The 20,307-nt window shown below is 35.8% G+C and overlaps 1 protein-coding gene across 1 annotated transcript in view; it reads right to left on the bottom strand.

The window, feature by feature from the left end:
• The window catches only part of CDKL5 (cyclin dependent kinase like 5), a 189,542-nt gene that overhangs the window by 109,297 nt on the left and 59,938 nt on the right, over positions 1–20,307 (bottom strand). Inside the window, exons 3-4 of the mRNA XM_053580115.1 lie at positions 8,966–9,191; positions 6,194–6,228 (exon numbers count right to left, since the gene is read on the bottom strand). Coding sequence (XP_053436090.1) covers positions 6,194–6,228; positions 8,966–9,029 — 99 coding nt within the window. The 5' untranslated portion in view covers positions 9,030–9,191. The remainder of the gene's footprint in view (positions 1–6,193; positions 6,229–8,965; positions 9,192–20,307) is intronic.

The raw sequence follows: 20,307 nt of genomic DNA, 5'->3' as shown, positions 1-20,307 counted from the left end.
GCATTTTCTTAGTTATTGTGTTAAGACATTTACATTCTACATTTACTAAGTTTCACATATACCCTTGTAAGATGCACTGCAGGTGTAATCCCACCAATCGCCCTCCCTCTCCCCATCTCCCCCTCCATCTCCTCCCTTTCCCCCTTCCCCCTATTCTTAGGTTGTAACTGGGTTATAGCTTTCATGTGAAAGCCATAAATTAGTTTCATAGTAGGGCTGAGTACATTGGATACTTTTTCTTCCATTCTTGAGATACTTTACTAAGAAGAATATGTTCCAGCTCCATCATAACAAAGATATTTGTACCAGAAGGTTTATTGCAGCCCAATTCATAATTGCTAAGTCATGGAAAAAGCCCAAGTGCCCATCGATCCACGAACGGATTAATAAATTGTGGTATATGTACACCACGGAATATTATGCAGCCTTAAGGAAAGATGGAGACTTTACCTCTCCCTTGCTTTCAAAGGTCTGCCTACCTCCTCCTTTCAGTAGGACAATTTTAAACAGCCCCTTCATTCTAACTCTTGAAAGACACAGCCCCATCTCGTGCTCCAGTCAGCTATTTCTGGAGTCAGATGAAAGTAACCACTTCTTAGCCACATGATGCTGGCCCTAATATACAGCCCCTCTGTGACTCAGTCTACTCATCTGTAAAATGGGGATAAGAGTAGAGTTGTTACAGGGATTAAGACATCTAAGAGAGCATCTAGCTAGATACTCAATATGTGGCATTCATTAATATTAGGTTTTATATTCTGCTGCCATTTTTATTCTTTATTATTAAAGCCAAACTCATTATTTCTCCCCCCAAATTTATATACCTTTTATAAGTTTTCCAGTTAGATAAATGATTACCAATGCTTTCCCAGTTTACTGCCTTCAAATCCTTGAGATCATCTTCCATCCCTCTGCAGGGACTGAGTCCCTGCTATTCTGCAATAGCTCTCTACTATATCCTTCATTTTCAGTTCTCTGGTTTAAAGGTGTCAGCCACATCACCAGAGCTGGCGGGTTCATATCCAGCTCTGGCCTGCCAAACAATGACAACTACAACCAAAAAATAGCCAGGTGTTGCGATGGGTGCCTGTAGTCCCAGCTGATTGGGAAGCTGAGGCAAGAGAATCGCTTAAGCCCAGGAGTTAGAGGTTGCTGTGAGCTGTGATGCCACGGCACTCTACCCAAGGTGACAGCTTGAGACCATCTCAAAAAAAAAAAAAAGACAGTATTATTAAAACTTCTAGGCTACACCCCAATATTGGATTGCTTATGGCTTTGTACAATTAGCTACCTCAAAGATATATATCATCTACTACTTCAAAACAAACAAAAATGTCTCATCAATCAACCACAGCCAAAGATAAGGAACTATGTGAATCAGAATTCCCCTGTCCTGGGCTCAGGGCATCACTGTGCAACCTCGATCAGGCTGCATGACCTCTTTCCTCAAGCTATAATCTCCCTATTCCTACCACATTCAATTTTCCCTACCTTATTGTGAGCATGACCTTTTTAGGCTTCTGCTACAGAAAGCATGAGATAAAACATGCCTCCTTTCTCATGGGTCCTTTGAAATAGACATGTAAATAAAAAAAGATAATCAACAATGCATATCTGTAGGGTAAGGATCCAAACCAGAACACCTTTCAAACATGTGTAGTCCTAAGGGATTGTAAAAAGAAGCTTAAAAGTCACTGCTGAGAGTTTTCACATACATGCCAATGTGTATATACAACAATAAACAGAAGTTGTCCAAAAAGAAAAAAGGTATGAGCTGTATTTTTCTTTTTTAATTTGGCAGCATTTATTTCAGCAAATTAAAAAGTACAGTCTTTGGCCTGAATTAGCCCAACATCATGTTGTGTTCACAAAAGACAAGACATATCTGTTCATAAACATGACCTCTAAATTACTGCAATAGCACACAGATTAAAATAGCAACCTTCTTTGATACTTGTTCAAATAATACAGTATGCTAAGAATTATTTCATTATATATACACCCACAACCAACCTTTTCAAAAAGATACCCAATTTATGTATAAAGCAATCACCCAGACCTGACTTACACATTTTTATAAGCAATTTACTAATTTTTTTTTTTTTTTTTTTATAGAGACAGAGTTTCACTTTATCACCCATGGTAGAGTGCCATGGCATCACACAGCTCACAGCAACCTCCAGCTCCTGGGCTTAGGCGATTCTCTTGCCTCAGCCTCCCGAGTAGCTGGGACTACAGGCACCTGCCACAATGCCCGGCTATTTTATTGTTGCAGTTTTGGCCGGGGCTGGGTTTGAACCCACCACCCTCGGTATATGGGGCCGGCGCCCTGCTCACTGAGCCACAGGCGCTGCCCAGCAATTTACTAAATTTTTAAAGGCATACAAAATATACTGGCATAATATTCTACATATAATGAGTATAACAGGGGGCTTATATACATTTTTAACTATCACATGAGTTTCATGGTAATCCATTTGTCCCATCCTAAAGTGTATCTCTCACCAGAAGCATCAAATTCTCTATTTTTAGATACAGGGCAATAGATTTGAAGGTCTGATTTTAGCTGAGAAAAAGATAAATTATAACAAGTCTAATGACTAAACAGCTGCAGATTCTAAAAAGGGTTTTATATTACTCTGAGATAGGCTTGAATTTATGCTTTACATTTTCCATCCACTGATATTTTTTTAGATGCATGAAAGGAAAAAGTAGCAATACTTAGAGAGCTAGTCCGAGTCCTTCATGTAGTGAAGGGCAGCAAAAAGAGAAATTTTGTAGATGCAATCCCATCTGCAGCAACTACACAGGTTTGTTTAAGTATCTATCTTCTGGGTGGTCCCTGTGGCGCAAAGGAGTAGGGTGCCGGCCCCATATACCGGAGGTGCTGGGTTCAAACCTGGCCCCGGCCAAAAAATAAAAAATAAAAAAAAGTATCTATCTTCCATCTCTTCAGACAGACCATAAGGCATATGAGGGCAAGAAAACTATGGTTTATCCATCCCTTTAACTCCAAGTATCCTACATACAGCCACTAGGAATTAGAGTTCACATTTAGAGTGGCTTTCCCAAAAGCAAAGATACCCATTCTCATCCACTTTCACTCTGGGCCCATCTTGCTGGCACTGATAGTATGTGTTATTAAGAACCAAGTATGTGCAACCACATTTTAACAAATGAGTAAATGGAAAGATTAAAATAATATATTTGACTAATAAACTTTATTTTTACATAACAGGCAGAAGGAGAGCTTAGATAAAGTCAAAAGAAAGGGAAAAGGGTCACAGGTCAAAGAATGACAAAGACTGGGAGAAAACATTTGGATTCTTTGAATTATACAGTATATTATATATCAGACATATATATATATATAATGTATGTGTATGCAAGTATGTATATATAAGAGATATGGAGATATCTCAGAAATCCTTGGGTTTTAAAACCCAAGATTAGGATTAAGAACTGAAGCTTCTATCTGCTATGCTATATAAACAGAGCTACAGTATAAAAGGAGGTAGATTCATAAAAGAGTCAAATTTAACTTGGAAACTAACAGCCTATTTCCCCCAAGTATATCTACCCAGAATTTTTTTTTAAGCTTCAAAATATAACGAAAGATAACTAATCAAAAGTGTAGCATTTCATTAGGGAGTTTTCCATTTAATTCAAATTGTAGTAATATTTCTTAATGAGACATTCAAGGTGCTAAATTTACTTTAATTCCATTTATTATTTTAAATTCTTAATCATCCTTAACCAAGAACCAACAGTATTCAAACTGAGTCTTATTTTGTCGCCCTCAGTAGAGTGCCATGGCATCACAGCTCACAGCAACCTCAAACTCTTGGGCTTAAATCACTTAAAGTGATTCTCTTGCCTTAGCCTCGCAAGTAGCTGGGACTACAGGTGCCTGCCACAATGCCTGTCTATATTTACAGATGGAGTCTCGCTCTGGCTGAGGCTGGTCTCGAGCTTGTGAGCTCAGGCAATCCACCCATCTCAGCCTCTATTCATTTTTGAGGATTTACTGGCAAAGAGATCTATTATCAACTATTACCAACATAAAACAATTTAAATACCCATTTTTAAGAATAGAAAAGCCATTGCATTAAAGTAAGAGATTTGTGATCTAAAATACAAAAATATTAACTGTCATGAAGCCTTAAATCCAAAAAGTAGGTAGTATTTATATACAATAGGAAAAGAAAAGCAAACATAAAAATTGTATCATCTTTATTTGCATGTGTATGAATACATACATACACACATATGTTATATTGATAGATGATAAATCCAAGAGTTTCAATGTTTTGGGTTAAATTGCTAAGCTCATCTCAGACATAAAATATATCACTATAAAAACCACAACTTAAAACCTTGGTCTTAACATGTACAAAATAACACGAGGCCAAATGTTATACCAGACTAGGTAAACCATAAGAGAAAAATATTTAACACATTGACTGTCGCACTTTTTAGAAAAAAGTTTTTTCCTTGGGGCTACAGTTGTAGGTGATTCACAACATACTCATTGAATTCGTTTCGGAGAATGGAGTCTTTTGTCATTCCACAAGTATTTAGTTGTGTCTAAAGAGGACCTTGGATGGTCCTGGATGTGGACTTCTGAATCACACCCCCAAGTATGTGCACAATGTCACATCACTGCATACTATCATACTGATTTCATTCAAAAAGCTGCCCAGCAAAACATTCAAGGCAAAATGTGCAATCGGAAACTAGGGTAATCAGAGAACAAAGTCTAGCACGTGTGGTGCCTTTGGGCAGGCCAGCTGGATGTTGGGGAGACATACCAACTGACAGCAAAAATAATGAGCAGTGGTATCACAGCTTCATGAGGCCCTGGGCTCAAAACTAGTATGAGTTAAATACAACTCACATGGCAGTTAATACGTTAATCTAATGTTTGAAATTATTAATGGTTTCAACACTTGACATCTTAAAGTTAGCCTCCAAGCAAAACATGCTGAACAAGGGCTATGAAAACTTTATATAACTTACCTGAATAATCTGTGATTATTATCACAAATAATCTTTAATAAGATTTATCTCATGGTTGTTCAAGCGTGACCAACTACAGCCTTGTAATCATAATCATGCACCACTATCCCAAGCCCTCATTCATAACCAAACACCTATCCACTACCCTTTGAAATCTGGGCTCAAATTCATCAAGCAATTTAAGTTACTGAGTCTATGTGAAAAATACTGGAAAAATTCCTTGCTGGTAAGCACTTGAACATACATCTACTACTACCTTGCTCTCTTCTTCCCATTCTACCATCTCTTCTCTTTTCTCATTAGGCAGCTTTTCACTTTAGAGTCACGTATCACTTAACATTGGGATACGTTCTGAGAAATACATTATTAGGTGATTTTGTCATTGTGTAAATATTATAGAGTATACTTACACAAACCTAGATGGTATAGTCTACCATACATCTAGGCTATAAATCTGTACAGCATGTTACTATATGTACTGGATACTGGAGACAACTTAACCCAATGTTATTTGTGTATCTAAACATATACAAACACAGAAAAGGCACAATAAAAATGCCATAATATGATCCTGTGGGACCACCCTATATATACTGCCTGTTATTAATCTAAATGTCATTATGAGGTGGCATGGCACGGGTTGGTTGAAAAAAATAGCATATATTGCAAAGAGCTAAGGACTACTTAACTATGATCAAGCTTATCCAATAGTAGTCTCTTTCTGAGTTGACATATTCATTCTACTTCAATAAGCATCATCATTATAACCAGAAAGTTTTAATTACATGTTGAGCATCCCTAATTGGAAAATTTGAAATCTGAAATACTCCACAATCCAAAACTTTTTGAACACCAACATGATGTAACAAGTGGAAAATTTCATACATAAGTATTTTGCACAAACTTTGTTTTATGCACAAAATTTTAAATATTGTATAAATTTACCTTTGGGTACTCCCATAAGGTGTATATGAAACATAAATGAATTTTGTGTTTAGACTTGGGTCCCACATTTGGAATATGCAAATATTCCCAAATTCAAAACATTTGTGGCCTTAAGCATTTCAGATAAGGGATACTCAACATGTGTATGTCCACATGCACAGAGTAAGGTACTACTTTCAAAAAAGTTTAACATAGGCAGATATTTTTTTCTTAAAAACCATGTACTTGCCTTGTGTCTGCATTTAAGTACAACTCCGTAGGCTCCTATAATGAAAAGAGGTAAATAATCAAGGCCACGCATACAAACTACAGCTCTTAAAAAAATCAAAGTTCTGCTATATTTGCATTATCTGTATATGTTATAGTAATGGTTCCCCAAATGACCATATTCTAGGGTGATAATACAGTAATGAACCACATACAAATAGAGCATGGATATTCAATTGTATGCTTTTTATAAACTAGGAGTATAGATAAGTCATTTCTCACAAGAAATATTTTAATATTTCTCTTGTTAAAGAAAATTTCACTTAGAACATTTTTTAATTTAGGCTTACATGTTTGTAGAGATAAGATTTGGGACAGTAAATGAAAATTAACTCAAAAGATTCTAGGAAAATTAAGAGCTAATGACATCCCAATCATAAGCTCAACCACAGAACCTACCAAATATGCTATCTGTCCTAGGAGACATTTATATATTCCTCTAGGATACTAGAAGGTCTTCTGACTGGCAAAACAGCTTCAGCATTCCAATTAATAAGTAAAAGGAGTTGCCACCTTTTTGCCATAAATAAAAACTTAGTTCAAGGGTGCAGGCCACAAGCACTTCCACTGTCCTTGGTGTATTTTGATGCAATTCCTCACTATCTATCGGGTTATTTATCCTATCACCTAGGTGGCAAACTACTTCCTTAGAAGCAGAACACAGAGTAGACAGCAAGGTACCCAAGAAACTGAGGTTAAAGTTATAGTGTAAAACATCTAATTAAGAGAATCAAAATGTAATGTATGATAACCAAGCTTTATAGAAATGTCAAAAACATTGACAACAGCAGGCAGGCATAGCCTGCATCCATCTATAAGAAGGGGACTTCAGGGAGACAAATTGGAAAATGTATCTTCAATGGAATATAGGGGGCCTGAATAAGTCCCTCATTTTGGTAGAGAATGAACCTTATTATCATAGTTAAGATGGAACTAGCCATTATAACCATCTAACTGAACTCCACAATCATCCAATCCCCATTTAACTGCCCATGTCAGTTTTTCTACAGGGTAAAAGTCCACCATGTAGGCTACAGGAATGTAAAGCTTGCTTGACAGATTTTTATATACTTATAATATATATGTAATTTCTAAGCCAAAAATAATCTGAGCTGGTTTATAAAGAAAAAAAAACATACACCAATGATAATTCTGATTTCACCTTAAATTAACATAGTCTGATATATATGAGACTCTGGTAATTCTGAGCCAATCCCTAAGAAGATGATCAACTATGAGTACACTGAGAAAAACAAGGTTATGATCTAGAAAAACTCAGAATCTGGAACATTCCAACCTTGTTAGACCCTATGCACTGACCTTCTCTAGCCAGCAACTTTATTGCACAAGTCTCTAATTGCAATACTTATGAAAAATAAATTTAAAAGATAGTTCTTATAGAACAGATAGTAGACAAGGAATTATGAGTTTTTATACAATTAATATCAATGAAGAAAAGGGAAAGGAGTTGACTAGTATGGGAAGAAAGACCCATTCTTTTTTTTTTTTTTTAGAGACAGAGTCTCATTTTGTCGCCCTTGGTAGAGTGCCATGGCATCACAGCTCATAGAAAACTACAACTCCTGGACTTAGGCAATTCTTCTGCCTCAGCCTCCCAATTAGCTGGAACCACAGGCACCCACCACAACAACCAGCTATTTTTTGTTGCAGTTTGGCCGGGGCCGGGTTTGAACCCGCCACCCTTGGTATATGAGGCCAGCACCCTACTCACTGAGCCACAGGCACTGCCTGAAAGACCCATTCTTTTCAGATGATTTCAACTTCAGTCCTTGAAACAAGCATCCAATGATTAAACTCTCTTTATTAATATTTTAATGTTTCTATTTATTTGAAAACAATTTACCAACATAACATTAAAATCTTAAACAGTTTTGCTGTTCACACAGGTAAATATTTAAGACTTCTTTAGAAATACAAAATTTGAAAAATATGAAATATGAAATTTTTATAATATTTGCTTTAAAGATATAAATGCTAAGAAAAATAATTATAATCATTTATCCCCTTTTAATAGAATCATTTATCAAAATTTCTAAGTTATTTTAAGTCAAGAGTAAATATTACTAAGCAGGAAAAATCAGGAAGAAATGATAATTTTTCTAGAAATCAACTTATAAAAATTACCATATTTTATCAGATTAATTACACCATTGGTTGTAAGCATTATTTTATGTACTACTATTAAAGAAAAAGTAGTGCCAATTAAACCATGACCTGCCAATGATTACAAGACAGACACATCATGATTTTTGGAAATGGTAAAATATGAACAAATTGTGTAGTTCAGAATTTATAAAATGTGGCTTGTCATTTACAAAGTAATAGAAATTATTTGTTCATTTATTTACCAAGTATTAAGTAAAATTTAACATATATAAATAAATGTTAAGTTATTCAAAATAAGCCTAGCTAATATAAAAATAAAATGATACCAAAGGGAAAAAAAAGTAGCCCCAGAAACCATGATTCCTAATGAAAAGAATGAGGGCAGTCTTAAGAAATTCTTGATTTATTAAACTTTAAAGAGTTTTTAAATGTTTTACTTTTTCACTGAAAAGTTAACACCCGAATAACTTAAGAGTCATTTTACTTTTAGTATTTTACTCTTAATCCCATCTAAATAGATACATGTTAAATTAATAGAATCTGAATTAGTAACTTTTTTGGTAGTAGATATAAATGTACATTGCTCAAATGTAGAAATCCAACTTACCTTCACCTACAACCCCAAGAATCTCAAATTTATTCATCACATTACCAATGTTAGGAATCTTCATGAAGACAAACTCCTCCTTTGATGTAAGCCACCAAACATGGCGACAAAAAAGGGATTTCTGAAAATGTTGTGCAGTAAGAAGAACAAAAAATGTCCAAAGGAAGAAATTCTCACTGGCTGACAGGAATTTTCACATATTTGTTCAATAGTGACGTATTAAACCCTGAAAGAACAAACACAATTAAAAGCCATTAAGTTTTATACAGCAATACTCTAATAACCTATCTTACCTTACCTTTCTGTATTGTTCTTTTAAATCCATGTTAATATTTTAAATGAGAAAAACAAGACAGAACAAAACAATATGAGAGAAGAATCCAAAATGGAATGAACTCAAAAAATTGAGTCTCACTGTATTGGAAATGAATAATATAACCACACTGAAGGGGACAAGGGCAAAGGAATTTGCCACAGGTTTTGAAAACAGTATTTTAACGGCCTACTGTCTTCAAGCTAAAAACAAAAAGAAATATAAACAAATACTATAATCAGATATTTACTTTTACATAGTAATATAAAACTTCTTTATGTATATTGTAAGATTAAACAAATAGGCTCACTGCCTGTAGCTCAGCGGCTAGTGCGCCAGCCACATACACCACGGGTGACGGATTCGAATGCAGCCTGGGCCTGCCAAACAACAATGAGAACTATAAACAAAAAATAGCCAGGTGTTGTGGCGGCTGAGGCAAGGGAATCACTTAAGCCCAAGAGTTTGAGGTTGCTGTGAGCTGTGACACCATAGCACTCTACCCAGGGCGACAGCTTGAGATTCTGTCTCAAAAAAAAAAAAGATGAGGCAAATAAATATATTGCAAATAATGAGAACTTGGTTTCTTACTCTCATATAAAAGAGTTACAATTATAAAAAGGGGGAAATTTTGCAGTTAGAGTTAACAATAAACCTCTGTTTTTATTACAGAGAGCTGTAGCAATAAATGTGTGTGTAAACATATACACTCTCATACATATATTCCCAAGCTCTGTTGCTGAGAAGGCCTAGGAGAAATGACATCCCGATAGCACTGGTGCTTCATTAAAAGAAACCATGGTTCCTTGGAGAAATGACTGAGTCCAGGGTGGGGCAGGAAAATCACAATAGGAACCTACGGCATATTTTTATGATGCCAGAAAGTAAGGAAATGCTCAAAGAATGACAGGGATACATCAAAAGGCACAGGGTCACCTTGAAGTGATTCCCACTGGCCTAATGAGAATATTTTAGTCACAAATTAACTTAGTAACAGAATTTGTAAATTGACTGACATAAATAAATGGAGGAGAAAGAAAAGCTCTTTTGTAAAGCATAATTCCAAATAATAAATGTAGTGATGGAATTAGAAAATCACCATTTGGCAATCAGTCTGGTAATAATTATTTCAGGCAAGTATCATCAATATATATTAAGACTACTGGTTGAAAGTTGATGGAAAACAGGGTATTATTAGTCTTAAAGTATCTCCCCACAAGATACCTATTAATTATAAAGGGAAAAATAGTAATTTTATAGTGAAGAATCCTGCCAGACACAACCTTAATTAAACGATCAAAGTTAACACCATCAGTAATAGGACAAACCAACATTATATGCCTCCTGATAGTAAACATCACATCACTACTTCTGTGACATTCCTCCCAGAAATGTGAAACCTGAATCTAACAACAAGAAACAACGAAGCTCAAACTGAAGATAGCCTACTAAATAACTGGCCTGCATTCTTTTAAAATGTTGAGGTCATAAAAGACAGGAAGGACTGAGTAACTGTTTGAGATTGAAGAAGATTAAGAGACTTGATAATATAATACATGGTCCTGGATCGGATCCTGGACAAAAAAAAATTTGTAAAAAAATTTTTGCTATAAAGGACAACTGATAAAATTGAAGTGTCTACAGATTAGATAATAGTTTTGTGAAGAATGATAATTTTCAGATGTTAACAGTACTGTTGTTTATGTAAAACAATACTCTTGTTTTTAAGAAATAGAACCAAAGTTTTAGAGAAAAAGAGTCCTCATATCTGCAACTTAAATCATTCAGAAAAAATTACATATGTAATTTTAAATACATATGTAAGAAAAAGAGACATGGAATAATATGGCAAATATGATAAAATGATAACATTTGGAGAACCTGGGTCAAGGGTACAGGAAATAGGAAATTCTTTGTACTATTTTTGAACTTTAAATCTGAAATATTTTCAAAATAAGTTATTTTGTCTCAAAAACCTGCTCTATCTATAAGAAGAATAACAGTGATAGCAACACAAAATACTGGCTTAAAAGGAAGAAATAAATCTAGACAAGTAGAAAAATTTTCTGCCCTTTAAAATTTGAAACTTTAAAAATAAGAGTACCCCATGTGATGTGGCTAAGTACCATCAGAAAGTGGTGCTCTTTTGTACAATGATGGCAGGAATGCAAACTGGTACAAGCTTTCTAAAGAGCTCTAAGGTACATCATGTCTGTAATAATTTTAAAATGTTTGTAAACTGATAAAGGCATCTGGACAAAAAAACTACAACAAATATTCTTAGATATGGTGTATTAGACATAGTCCTTTTAAAACTTAACATGACAAAGAGTTCTATATTTACATTTATTAATGTTATCATTAAACACCCTGGTGGGTTCAAGCTAGGCCAGTAAAATGAAAAATAAAAGAATAAAGTATATAAGATTAGAAAGAGAAAAGCAAAACAGAACATGCAGATATTATTGTCTACATAGAAATTTCAAAGGAATTCACAAACATTAGAATTGTGTTTGACAATGTAACTGACATAAGTTTAACAAGCAAATATCAACCGCATTTGCAATGTCAGCATTGTGATTTTTTAAAATCAACGTTTACAATAATAACAAAGTAAGGTACTTAGGATTTAACAAACAAAAGATAGTCAAGACCTCTACTCAAATATATATAATAACTTTATTCTAAGGCATAAAAGAAGACCTAAATAGAGTTATCTAAATTTTAAGACTAGGAAGATTCAATAGTAGAAAGATGTCAATTCTTTCCATTTTGATAGTCAATGCAATTTCAATCAAAATTCCAACAGGGTTTTCTGAAGAATTAAGACAAGTTGATTTAAAAATATATATGGAAGAGCAGAGTTCCAAGTACAAGCAATACCCTCCTATTGTAAGAATGAAGAGAAAAGAATAGAAAAAAGAAATGAATGATAAGAAAAGTAAGAAGGCTTGGCCTAGAGGGTAGAATCTGGTAGGATGTCCTCCTGAATATACTAAGGATTACAACAGAGCCATGGGAATTAAGACAGGGTAATTTTGGCATGGGGATAGGCAAATCAGCCAGCAGAATAGATGTAAGAGACCATACTTCAATATCCCCACAGCTTCCTATAGTTCTGACAGGAGTCAGAGTAACTCTTTAGGATAAGTCAGATCATGGCTTTTCTTACTCAAAACGCTCTAATGGCCTCCAATGTCATTAAAAGAGAAAGCCAAAGTCTACATGAGTCCTGGGCCTTGACCTCCCCCCCATAACATCACCTACTAGTCTCTCCCTTGATTCACTTTATTCCTTTCACTATACTTATTTTGGAAAATTTTAGTGAAATGGAATCACAAATTTTTAAAAGATTACTGTGACATTTAGAGAAAATGATATCACAATTTGAGAAGAAACAAATATTTATTCTATTCATTCATTCATTAATCAAATAATTACTGAGGACATCTCAAGGAATGGGTAAATAAGACACACAAGACACTAGGCAAGGTCCTTGCTTGCCCTTGTGGAACTTTATGTTTTGCTAGGATAGGCAAAATAAGATTATTATCAGATACTAATACTTATGAAGGAGAATAGAAAGACTGACACTCAAGACAGTGAGGACTTCTCTAACAGCATGACATTTGAGCTGAGATTGCAATGACAAGTAGGCAGCCATACAAAGATCTAAATCAGTCACATTCTGGGTAAAAGATGCTCAGAGTGTTTCTGAGAATGAATCATTCTTTCATTTTCTATGGTTAGTATGGAAAAACACTCAGGAAACATTTAAATATTTTACTCTCTACCAATAACGGTATGGCTCATTTCAAAAGAAACTTGAGATAAAAAAAATAATCATTCCCACTAAGAAAGCCCAGCACCCAAAGAGTTCTGTATATAAATAAGAACATTTGGTACCATCTATTCTCTGGGGTAATCAAAACTGAGTAATGTATTAAATATGTGAGTGAATACATAATATAGGTGTCAAGAACGGTCTTTTAACTACCAGTATTCATAGTGAGGAAATAAAATTTTGCCAAATTATATTTAGCTGCAATTTTGTATGAATAACACTGATTAATTTTTTTTTTAAAGGTACAAAAACTCAGAGACTTTAGCTTCTGATAATGGCAAACTACATAACTTGGATGAAATGTCTCTTTGAGGACAAATGTAAACTATGGAGAAAATACTTTTTAAAATCAGGCTAAAAGCACCAAACACTAAGATTGTGAAAAATTACCTGGCTAAAATCAAGGCAAAATAATAGAACCCAGAGGGATTAATTCAAACCATCCAAAGCCATTTTAGCCCTTCTGGTATTTGAAGGTTCAGAAAATGGGAGAAAAACAGGCTTGCTCATAAAACTCTTACAGATCAAGGAACACAAAGTCAAAGTCCAGAGGGTTTCAAAGGCAGAATGTTTGATAAACCACACACCCCTCACTTGAAGGCGAAATCCCAAAGAGCTACACTCTAAGGATAAGGAAAATCAGAAATAAACCAGTTCTTGGACAGATTTGAATTGTAGCTTTATATCATCTGGACAATGTTTATAAAACCTCAGTATGTACTTTGGATTAAGGTAGTTCCACATTCAGATTGGTAAAGGAAAGGAAAAAACACTGAGGGAAGATGGCATCAACCTAGGCTTCTCGATAATGCTACAGAAAACTTCTCATTTCTGGCCTGTAGCACATAATCAAAGATGGCTGGATACACAAGGGAAGACACCAACAAACAAGAACCAACAGAAACACGTGAAAAAGAAAGTGACCCAGAAAGACTTGCAATATTAAAATAATCAGGAATAGCCTAAAAAAAAACCTGTAGTATTGAAATAATAAAACCAAAAGTTGAACATTTTGACAGAAATGAAAGGTCCAAAGGGTGAAAGACCAAATTTGAAAAATAAATTAGAATGCTAGAAGGAGAGAATAACAGAAAAAAGAACTCAATGAAAGGGAAAAATATCAGGACACAGAAGATTTTGAACTTTTTAAAACTTGACCAAATGAGCATATACCCTGCTGCAAAGAATTGCAGAATATCTCCCCGTTAAGCACAAACACATTTACAAAAACTGATATGGTAGGCCGTAACACAATTCAAAACAAATTATGAGGGCGGCGCCTGTGGCTCAGTGAGTAGGGCGCCGGCCCCATATACCGAGGGTGGTGGGTTCAAGCCCAGCCCCAGCTGAACTGCAACAAAAAAATAGCCGGGCATTGTGGCGGGCGCCTGTAGTCCCAGCTGCTCGGGAGGCTGAGGCAGGAGAATCACATAAGCCCAGGAGCTGGAGGTTGCTGTGAGCCATGTGACGCCACAGCACTCTACTGAGGGCAGTAAAGTGAGACTCTGTCTCTACAGAAAAAAAAACAAAAAACAAATTATGAGGCCTAAAGTCAGAAGATGTTCTCTTTCCACAACTAAAATATGTAAGAAATCAATCACAAACGAGATAATTAGAAAACATTCATGTTTGGAAATAGATCCATTGCAAAATAATCCATACATCAGTCAAAGAGGAAATTATAATAGACACTTAAACTACAGATTTATAGGAAGAAGCTAAAGCAATGCTTTGGGGGGACTGAGAATCTTATGTATGTATGCCAAAAATATAAAAAAACTAAAAACTAATAAACTAAGCATCAATCTTAAGAGGTTAAAAAAACCACAAATCCAATGAAAACACAGAAATGAGAGCAAAAATTCATGAAATAGAAAACACACAAATGATAAAGGAGTCAAAAGAGCAGAGTTGGATCTTGGAAACCAATGTTAGAACTCAAGAAAAAGAGAACTCAGCCCAGCAGATAAGTTGATTTCAGCTTTATGACAGCTATCCTGAGCAGAGAATCTAGCCACCCCATTCCAGACTTCTGACCTACAGAACTGTGCACTAATACATGGGCATAATTTTAAGTGGCTAAACTGTGGTAATTTGTTATATAACAGAAGGCTGAAGAACAACATTGTTTCATTTATACAGTTTTAAAACAGGCAAAGCTGAACTACAAACTATATTAAATATGCAAATATAAGTGATAAATCTATAAAAAAGTGATCAAGGAAGTGTTTATTATAAAAATCAGGGTATTAATTACCACTAGGGAGGGTTGAGATTGAGAAGAGATACAAGGCAGGCTTTCTGGGACACTATTTCTATTTCTGGACTTGAGTGATGGTTAAATAAACATTCACTTATAATTATTCATTAGAGTGTCTATTTATGTTTTATTTCTTTCTATGTTGTTATATTCCACAATAAGTTTTTAAGAACTCTGATAATGACATCACATATAAATGATCCTATAGTCATTTGTATGGAAATAAAAGAATTTTTATCAAAAATAAAGCATTGCAATATTAAACAAATTAAACTCTTCTCTCTGAGGCTCAGACTCCATGTAACATACTATGTGTAGTACTGGGTATCACAAAACAAAACCCCCTAGTGATGGGGATAACCTGGATGGTGACCACTCTCCTAAAACCATACCAGATGAGGAGCTGGGGAGGGAACTGGGCGTGTATGATTTCAGTGAGAGGTGACTGACATCCAAATGTCTGAAGACTCTTTTGAAAAAAAAGTAGGTGATTAATTTTAGGGGCCAGAACTAAGACCAGTGAGTGGTAGAGATGAAAAGGAGACAGGTTTGGGCGGCGCCTGTGGCTCAGTGAGTAGGGCACCAGCCCCATATGCCGAGGGTGGCGGGTTCAAACCCAGCCCCGGCCAAACTGCAACCAAAAAATAGCCGGGCGTTGTGGCGGGCGCCTGTAGTCCCAGCTGCGTCGGGAGGCTGAGGCAGGAGAATCGCGTAAGCCCAAGAGTTAAGAGGTTGCTGTGAGCCGTGTGACGCCACGGCACTCTACCCGAGGGCGGTACAGTGAGACTCTGTCTCTACAAAAAAAAAAAAAAAAGAAAAAAAAAGAAAAGGAGACAGGTTTCAGCTCAGTAATGACTGGATGATGATCAACTAACAATGGTTGCATTCATTCTCATCTTTGTCATATTTGTCAGCCGTCTACAATGAGTCAGCAACTGTTGTGGATGCTTCCAGATACAGCAGTGAACAGCACAGACTTGGCTCCTGCTCTCATGGAGCTAAGGGAAGATAGACAATAAAGAAATAAATATGATAATTTCAGACAGTAACAAGTATTATAAGGGAAATAAAACAGTCTCATGATAGAGTTATGGCAGTTAGAAAGAGGGGTCCTTTAGGTAGGTGGTCTAGGAAAGGCCTGTTTGAAGAGATGTTATTTCAAAGAAATCTTTTCCATTTAAAGAAGCAAGCCACAGGCATAGGACCATGAGAAGTGCATTCAAGGCAGTACAAAGAGTCTTACAGAGTTTGATAAATTTAAAGAATGGAGAAGGCCTGTATATCTGAAGCAGGCTGACAAGGAAAAAATTGGCAGGTGGAAGGAAGGGGCTGCTGCAAACAGTTTGGCCTTGGTAGAAAAGATTTTTTTTTCTTTTTTTGTAGAGAAAGAGTCTCACTTTGTCGTCCTCAGTAGAGTTCCGTGGCGTCACACAGCTCACAGCAACCTCCAACTCCCAGGCTCAGGTGATTCTCCTGCCTCAGCCTCCCGAGTAGCTGGGACTGCAGGCGCCCGCCACAACGCCCAGCTATTTTTGTTATTGTTGTTGCAGTTTGGCCAGAAGCTGGGTTTGAACCCGCCACCCTCAGTATATGGGGCCGGGGCCCCACCGACTGAGCCACAGGCACCACTCAGAAAGGATTTTTTTTTTTAAAACAAAACTAGATGTCCTCTAAGGTACCTTCTAATATAAAGATTCTAAGTCTCTAAAAAATATTTCAGTTTTTGATTACTAACCATTAAGTTTGTAAACAAATAACCAAATACATTTCAAAGTGGATATGTCTGGCACTAAGAGTACACCTAAGTGATCTTGTCTCTGCATTGGCAAGTAAGCAGGTACCTATAAGAAGTGATAGAAACGTAAGGCATATAACTTATTTCATAGGTATTAGTATTGAATTTAAGAGCTGCCTCGGCCTTGAATGCTTCCTTTGTTGCTGAAATTATAATCTTCATTTCAATTGGTCTTTTCTTCTTCCCAAAGAGTACAAAATCACTTGAATCATCAGTTTTGTTTTTGTTACCGGCATTGTTTTTATACATACAAATGAGAGAACCATTTTGTCACTGAAAATTGCACAGAAATACATTTGGTACATGACTAACTTCTGTTATAATAAGAGAGTTTAAATAGTTTGAAAGTGTCTTAAAACTCATGATCCATGTATACAAGAAAACCATTTCTATGGAAAGCAGAGCCCTGTGAAAAACACCCTAATTAATTAACCGTTTGTTAGAGACTTCTTCATTTTGGATATAAGCAAAGAGATAATGCACTCCTACTTAGTTTTCTTCCTAGATGAGACCATGTGACCCATAATTAATAAGATCTTCACTTTACTCTCCCAACAGTGGAGAGTAATCTGATTTAACAGTCCTCTATAATTCAGTTACCATTATCAAATCAAACCAATACATGATTATGAGTTACACATAATTTACTAGCATAGAAATTTCAAATACCAAGTATATAGCTTGCCTCTTCACCCTTGGCCTTTAGAATTCCTTTACAAGGTAGAAAATCCAGTATCAACCCAATGTATATCTACTACCATCTACTTGATACTTGTCCCAGCACCACCACTAATACTCAACTCCCAGTCCTTCCTATTGGGTTTAGATCAAAAGATAGAGCTAAAATGAGATCACAGAAATTCACAGTTCATACTAATACTGTACTACTTAAGATATCCTATTGGTTAACAAGTTTTAGGGGCACCTGCATGAAAATGTAAGGATCAGTTTTAACATGGTTTCTATGAGGTAATTATGTTCTGAATTTCAAATTCTAAATAACTGAATTAAAATAAACTTACCTAGATTTTGTTGTATTGCTCTGGATCAGAAAATGTGGTCTAAGCTAGTGTCCTCTACTCCAAGAATAACTACCTTGAGATGAAAAAGGACGGAAGGAACTCAAGTCCAAGAACACTTACAGGCTTGAAGTAAATCCAAGACCATTGGCCTAGATTTAATAAATCTCATGCCTAAAATGCTTTAAGACTGTCAAGATGAGACCACTAAAATTTAGTAGTCTTAGGAAAATCACAGGGAAAAGATGAGCATAAATACTGGCCAAGAGAAAATGTAGTTACATTTCCCAAAAAGGGTAAAACAGGACGTTCTGTAAACTCTATACCTGAGAAATACAATTAAGCAATCACTCAATAAATGTCTTGAGAGCCAACCACATGCCAGGTATTGTGATAGACTCTGGGGACACAAGAGCAAAGAAAATAGGCAAGATCCCTTATTTCATGGAGTTTAATCAAAGAATCACTTAAGTGTAAAAGATAAAATACTAGTGTTATAAAAAAGAGATATAAGGTGCTATAAGAGCTTATGACAGGGGTTTTCTACCTTATTAGGGAGGGCTGGCTCTTTCAGAGAAAGCAGTGAGGGAGCTGAGGTCTGTAGGATAATCAGACATAAACTTATGGAGGAGGAGGGATGCTCCAAGAGAGAATGATTTATGCAAAACCCCCAGGTCAGAAGAGAACATGGCAGACACAAGAGATTCAAAAGGCAATGGGGGCAGGATGGTAAATAACCTAGTACAAGGTGAGCTTGAAGAAATAGCAGGTTGGGCTATTTTAAGTAGTATAATCTTTAGTGTGGATAAGGAGCCACAGGAGGGTCCTGAACCGAGAATGGGAGGGATGGGTTCAGGGGCAGTATGACAATGATATGATCTGCATTGTAAAAAGATCATATAAGCTACAGAGTAGAGAATGGTTCAGTACCTGAAAGGGGAAATGTGGGTTTGGGGACTAAACAGCTAGGAAGCCATTGGAGCCACCCAGGTGAAAGACAAGGACAAGATGGACTAAAATTGGTAGATGTGAAGAGAAATGGATAGATTCAGGATATGTTTGGAAGAGAAATCAATACCACTAGGGATGAATTAGAGATAGACAGTGAGGGAAAGAAGAATCGAAGATAACTTCTTGGGTTTGGGCTTGGGCTATAAGTAGAGATATAAGAGCTGCTGTCTTTTGACATAAGATGACTAGAAAAAAGAACAGGTTAAGGGAAAGGAAGGAAACCTAGGATTCCATTTAGGCCATGCTGAGTTTAAATATCCATAAAATGAAAAAGGCACAAACCAAAGGGAAAATAGAAATGAAAATCTGAGGGAAAGAATCTGCAACTTATATCACATAGGGTTAATATCCTCATATACAGAAGGCTCCTACCGCTCATGATGAGGGACACACCCTCAGTTTTTAAAATGGACAAAGTGATAGGAACAAATTAATTCACAGAAAACACAAATGGCTTTTAAACACATAAAAATTTACTCAACTTTACATATAATAAAAATTGAAGATGAAAACCACACTGACATACAATTTTTCAGATTGGGAAAGACCCAAAATAACATACCATGCTGATGAGAGCATGAGGGAATTAAGCTTACTCATACACTGCTGGTGGGAATATATATTGATACAATTTTTTGGAGGCCAATTTGACGGTATCTTTCAAAACTAAAAACAAACATTCAAATGACACAGCAATTACATTTCTAGGAATTTGTCCTCAGAAACACACACACACACACACACACAGAGTATACATACATTATTCACTGCAGCAAATGTCTCCAAAAGCAAAAGAATCGAAACAGCCTAAATATACATCAACAGGGGCCTGGTTAAGTGAATTATGGTATATATATCCATTCAATTATTTTAAGCTAAAGACGAAGTGAAATATGTATATGAAACACTCCCATACAGTATGTCACAAACTTGAGCTATGTTTTTACTAACTTATTTTCCAATAGATTTGGCTTAATCAGATCTTCAGATTCCTGGTCCTTGTAGTTGTAAACTGGAAAATCACATGACAGAGACTCTGAAACCTATGTTTCTCTCACTAAACCAAAGTATCAGATTTATGGTTGGCCTTGACAATTTTT

Source organism: Nycticebus coucang, chromosome X, assembly GCF_027406575.1.
Source record: "Nycticebus coucang isolate mNycCou1 chromosome X, mNycCou1.pri, whole genome shotgun sequence".
NCBI classification, from domain to species: domain Eukaryota; kingdom Metazoa; phylum Chordata; class Mammalia; order Primates; family Lorisidae; genus Nycticebus; species Nycticebus coucang.
This window is presented reverse-complemented; position numbering and strand designations above follow the sequence as displayed.